Source organism: Podarcis pityusensis (genome assembly GCF_964106645.2).
Source record: "Podarcis pityusensis genome assembly, chromosome: 7".
In the NCBI taxonomy this organism is placed as follows: domain Eukaryota; kingdom Metazoa; phylum Chordata; class Lepidosauria; order Squamata; family Lacertidae; genus Podarcis; species Podarcis pityusensis.
The window spans coordinates 57,539,789-57,545,788 of NC_138031.1; the positions used below are offsets into that span (position 1 = coordinate 57,539,789).

General features: G+C 35.2%; 1 protein-coding gene across 6 annotated transcripts in view; it reads left to right on the forward strand.

The window, feature by feature from the left end:
* ATP9B (ATPase phospholipid transporting 9B (putative)) overlaps nt 1-5,796 on the forward strand; it is a 115,236-nt gene extending 109,440 nt beyond the window's left edge. For 5 of the 6 annotated variants that reach the window (XM_081014128.1, XM_081014130.1, XM_081014131.1 and 2 more), the window contains 5 exons: nt 564-672; nt 1,485-1,542; nt 1,894-2,097; nt 2,619-2,651; nt 3,283-5,796. In XM_081014128.1, the coding sequence (XP_080870254.1) occupies nt 564-672; nt 1,485-1,542; nt 1,894-2,097; nt 2,619-2,651; nt 3,283-3,419 (541 nt within the window). In that variant the 3' untranslated portion in view covers nt 3,420-5,796. The remainder of the gene's footprint in view (nt 1-563; nt 673-1,484; nt 1,543-1,893; nt 2,098-2,618; nt 2,652-3,282) is intronic. The other variant, XM_081014129.1, reaches the window with a different exon arrangement.
* Nucleotides 5,797-6,000: the final 204 nt, after the last annotated feature.

Sequence of the window (6,000 nt, forward strand, 5' to 3'; positions counted from 1 at the left end):
AAGTTCTACAAAAACTTTATTTCAGAGGTGTTTTGGTTTTTTGTTTACAGTGATCATCATTATGATAATGGCTATTAGTTATAATGAACAGTAACATTCATTATGTTACCACTTTTATGGCATGTAATATGTTACCATTATAGGTAGCCACTATAATCTTTTTCTTGTGGCCTCAAAAACAGTATTAATTCTAGACCGAAACCAATGAATTGAAGCATGTGCCACTAATGGCTACTTCACACAAGTCAAATTTAGTACACAAAAGTGAGTTCTGTGTAGAAAAGTACACAAATCCCTTGTTTAGTTTATCTCATGCTCGCTAATCCACATGCAGCAGGCCTCAATTTTCAGTGAGTTCCTGTGACCCTCCCTCTTAAGTATAAATGAGATAAAAGAGATACATAATCAGATTGTGTTATTTTGATTGGTGAAGATAAAAATGTCCAAAACCAGACTAACATACGCCATAGCTTGCATGGGCACCAAGATATTATTATGGAAGTGAAAGCAAGTTTATGTAAAGGATACATTTTTAAATATTTTTCAAATAATTTCTCCCTGAGGTATGCAACCATATACACGATGTTCCCAGTTTTCTCTTTAGTGCTGGATCAGGATGTGAAACCAGAAACGGCACTCCTTTATCCAGAACTTTATAAAGACCTTACTAAGGTAAGAGTTTTCAAAACGGGTCCATTTGGGTGACATTCTTTCTTTCCTTTTTTTCTTTTCCCCCCTTGGCCCTATGTTCACTTATTTCATAAAATTTGTACACCATTTGATTGTAAAAAAAAAAAATTAAAGCAGTTTACAAAAAGAGTTGTACTTCCAGAGCAAAATATTACAGTGATAAGTTGACATTATTTACATCTTGCCTTGAACACTGGGCAGTTTCTTCATATAAGACCAGCATCAGCACCCTCGAGCAGCTGCTGGGACCCAAGTAGTAGGTGTTTTGGTCCACCCACTCTATTGACTGCAGCTGGTTCTGGGAATCATCATTCAGGGGCATTGTGGGTAATTTAGATGGTTGGTGGATTCCCAGACCCTGCCACGTGAGAGAATTCTCCACCTGTGTGCAGTGCGAAGTCATGGCCCATGGGTACCATTTGGCATATTATAGTTGCATGTGTTGATTTTAATGGAGAAAGTGAAATTATGTGTTGTTTCAGTAAGGAAAAACAAACGTCCCTTTCAAAACAGCTGAGGTTGTTTTTCCCAAAAGTGATTATAATTATTGCAAAATTGAAGCACAGCACTATGTATTCAATAGGGAAATTGAATCTTTTTTGCAAAAGTTCAAATAAATCTTTTAAGTTTAGGTACCAAATGTAATTGCTGAAATGTAGCCCATATATTCTGTTTTTAAAAACAGGTCGTTGTAGTCCCAAAATATATAATTAAAAATACATCGTTTTTTGCTAATTGAATATATTTTGCCTTGCCCAAGTTGCTTACAAACTTCTTTTCATTGTTTCTTTTAGGGAAGATCTTTGTCATTTAAGACTTTCCTCATCTGGGTTTTAATCAGTATTTACCAAGGTAAGAGATCTGTCTTGGTTTTTTTCTTGAGTAAATATTTTTTTTTGGTCTTCTAACAGTTCCATTTCAGCTTTCACAATTAAATTTCCAAAACTTAACGTTTCATCCACAGGGCTTTTAAAAATTGCTTTATGTTTATCTTGAAATATGATATTCAAGTAGTGTCAGAACTATTAATTGCCGTTCAACATTGATCTTTTTCCCCCAAGCCTGTTTGAGCCCCTTTCCCATATTCTCCCTGCAGTCCCTGAATGCCTAGAATGAGGAGTGGAAGTGCGGTAACTAACCGTGCATGAAGAAGATGAGCTCTACAGTGAATCCATTATTAAAGTTCTTGTATATCTTTCTCAGGTGGCATTCTGATGTATGGAGCTCTTTTGCTTTTCGAATCTGAATTTGTCCATGTTGTTGCCATTTCTTTCACTGCACTAATCCTGACCGAGCTTTTGATGGTTGCACTTACCATACGAACATGGCATTGGTTAATGGTGGTGGCTGAAATCTTCAGCCTTTGCTGTTATGTGGCCTCGCTTGCATTTCTAAATGAATATTTTGGTGAGTAGCTATCACTTACATAATGGGTAGTATCTATTGTTCTGTTTTAAGATGTGCTATGTTTACACAGCTGTGAGCAGTATGACAGTAGTTTTTGTCTGAATTCAATTCAGCTGTATTAATTTGATCCAGATATGTGGACTGTCGCCATAGGTAATACCAGGCAACCTACATTATGTATAAAAATCTGACCTTTATCACAAGGGATCCTTGTGTTAGGATTCCTCTTCGCCACAGCATTCAAATTAAAAACGCTGTTGGAGGTATGGAGTTACTGACCTCTGTCTTCTGTTTATCTAACATAGCTCTTAAAAATAACATTCACTTTTAGAATATACTCCAGAATGTATTTTTAACTCTGAAATGGTACGGTCTGTAGGAGAGCAGCCTTCAGATACTACTAACCACTTTCGAACCTTTCAGCTCTCTCTTAACACATTCCTTTTTTAAATATTGCATCTTCTCTTATTTCCATGTTTTTCTATAAATCTGTCCTTTCTTCTTCTACCTTATCGGAGCAGGTATAGGCAGAGTGTCTTTTGGAGCTTTCTTAGGTAGGTATAATTGCTATTTTCTTAAAGGTAAAGTGCCCCACAGAGCACTAGGACAAATTTGCCAAACAGTAACAGGCATCCCTTTTTTTGCTAGCATTGAAAAAACAGTTTTCTTTTCATATTCCACTGCATGGTAATTACTTGCAATCTTAATGGATTTGTATTGAAAAAGACTGATCAGGTTCTTAATTGTTTAATTGAATATGTATTTAAATTTACATGTGCAAATATCAGTGAAAGTGTGTCAACAATCCTGAAATCCATAAAATTCAACTTCTAAAGTTCAAAATTTGCTTTTAATTTTGTTTAAATCATGCTGGATTTTTAAAAGGTGACATATTTGAACACCTTGCCTTTGTTCTTTGACATTTGTGCAAGAGCCTGGCATTTTCAAATCTGTCATAGTGGTGTTATTCAGTCCATTTTCAGGGGAGACTGATTTAATAAAGCAATTTTAAAAGAAACATATGACAGTGTATAGCTGTGGCCTAATATTAATCGGCTCCCACCACCTCATGGTCTTATAAAATAGCCTGTGACAAGAGTTCAGTGATATTTATTGATCTTGCACATTGGACATTCCCCCAATTTCCTGCTGTTATAACTTATTTTCCCTTTTTTATGTCTATAGATCTTGCCTTTATCACAACTGTGACCTTCCTGTGGAAAGTGTCAGCCATCACTGTAGTAAGCTGTCTTCCACTTTATATTCTGAAGTACTTAAAACGTAAATTTTCTCCTTCAAGTTATTCCAAACTTACCTCGTAAAAGTGACTGCACACCTGTGTTTTTTCCACCAATGTGACTATACCTAGAAATTGCTTCAAGCATTCACACTCTACTTCAGTCTGTAATAGAGAGAAGAAAAATAATAACCAGAAAAATGGAGCAAACAGCACAAAAAAGATGGGGAACCTCTTCAAGGTGTTACAGTGAGCTTATTAGCAGAACTGTTCAGAACAAACATATTTCCTTTTGTACACAGCTTTTTTAAACTTCTGAGTTAAGAGTGCTACTGAATTATTTAACTGCTACTGTAAAGGATTTATTCCTACTGCACTATTTTTCTGCACATGAAACTGAAAACATTTTTTCCTGTAAGCTCATATTTACTGATAGACACATTCTTTCATTGGAATATTCATTCATTCCCACGTAAAAAAAAGTGTAACAAGCCTAGAAACTGTAAATGCGATTGTCTGTATTTGCTGCTCTATGTAACCGATATATGCACTATATGAATTATGTACAGCTGTCTGCGTAGCACAGTATTTGTTTGGGATCTGTGGTCCTTTTTCCTCCCCTGTACTCTCCATTGCTAGCTGCATTAAGAAATCCGTGTCATAGACAGCAGCCTTTCAATTGCAGATGGAGGCCACATTGCACAAAACGTGATGGAAATAAATTCCTGTACATATTTACATTATACCTACCGATCTGTACAGATTGACCTAGACTTTACTGTTCAGTAAATGTTTTATAAACTCCTAGCTGCTTTGTATTTGTAAAGCTATACTCCAGAAGCGTAAGCGCATTACTGAACATTTCATATATAGAAATTAACCTTGGATGAAAGAAAATCCACCAACAATGGGTTCTGTGCAGCTTTCGTCGTTTTAGTGGGGATTTTGCTCAAGCCCCATGGAAAATGGTTATGTAGCACCCATGCTTAATGGATCATTCCCAAACAGTCTGTTCTGGGTGCAGGAGTTTCTGTGTCTATGCACAACTCCTCTTCCTGGAATGTTTCCCCCATTAATTTCAGTAGATGGAACTGATCCACATACATGGTTCCTCTTTGTACATGTGGATTGACTTTCCGTTTGAAATAATGAGGGTCTCTCCACAAACTTCATTTGAACATAGACTGTACATGGAACTCTTGAGTCAGGCAAGTACATGCACATTGTAATTGTTTTCTTAAGGTTACTCAGGTAAAAAGGATAAAATGGACAACATAATAATAGTAGAAAATCCATCATCTTCCAAAACTTAATCTTTGTATTTCCGAGTTAGTTACAACAAAGAAAAGAAAAGAACACACTCTAATCTGATGTAATCTTGATGGATAGTTGTCTGAATCTTACGTACTGTATTATTATGCAGGATATTTTTTCTCCACAGTGCTGTTTCGTTTTTCAAGAAATAGATGTACCAGGTTATTTAGCTTAGTCAAGTACCAGCTGAAAGAATAAATATAATTTACCCATGCTTCTTTACTAAAAATAATAGTTTATTTGTATGTTTTAAGCAATTAATAATTGTATTTTGTATCACATTGTTCTGTTAGACTATCTCACAACTCCTTTTATAGTTACTTAGAACCATCATCTTATGCCCTTCTTATTTTATAATGATGCTAATCTTGGACATCTCCACAGACAGACTGTTGCCAAGCTAGTTGAGCTACTATCCAACTCCATTTGTTTTGAAGATGTTTTAATAGCAACTGATCCTTGCTTCTTTTTTAATAAAAAAAAACACATTTTTTTCATTATAAAAGCAATAAAACCTCATTTCTACCAAATATTATTATTGCAAGTTTGTAAAATAAACATGTTTGGTAGTGTTTCTGTTATGCTTTGCTCATTAATTTTCTTTCTGTGAACTTATGGAACAATCAGTTAATCACAGTGCCCACTAGATGTCATCAGGTTGTTGCGGGGGGGGGCGTTATGTGCTGGCACACTGCTCTGCTCATGATATGTGAAATCTGCTAAGCTTTTATATGTGCTGTGTTTTAATTATTGTAACTGAAAACAAAGCTAAAATACGTCCAGTTCTTTTGGAATACTTATAAATAAACAATTACAAATGACCATCAGCTTATGAACAGAGTAGTCAGCAATATTATATCCAATGTCCATTTTCCATTGTAATTATTTATCCATATGTTTCAAGCAGGCAAAAACCTCACCGTGTTTAAATTCAGTACATGAACAAAAGGTGCTTGGTCATCTTTTGATATAAAATAACTTTTATTGTGGGCTAAATTAATAAGAAAGAAAAACAGACCTGGTTTAACAAATGCAAGTAGTTTTACCTGAGCATATCTGTGTACAAGAACGCAAATATACATAAGTGTATTGTGTATCTCATGTATATAAATATGTACATATGTATATTAAAAATTAACTGACTATTACATGGTTAGTGTGAGAGCACTGTGTGAAAAGAACACAATTAACCAATATTTGTCACTTTCATCTTATTATACCTAATGCAAACAGGAAAGAAAAGCATTACCATTTCACTTTTGCGGTACTTCTACTGTGAGATTTGTAGGTGGAAGTGCAGTGCAGAGTACCTGTTACATAACTTTTCCTTTTCCAGCACCTACTCCTATGTG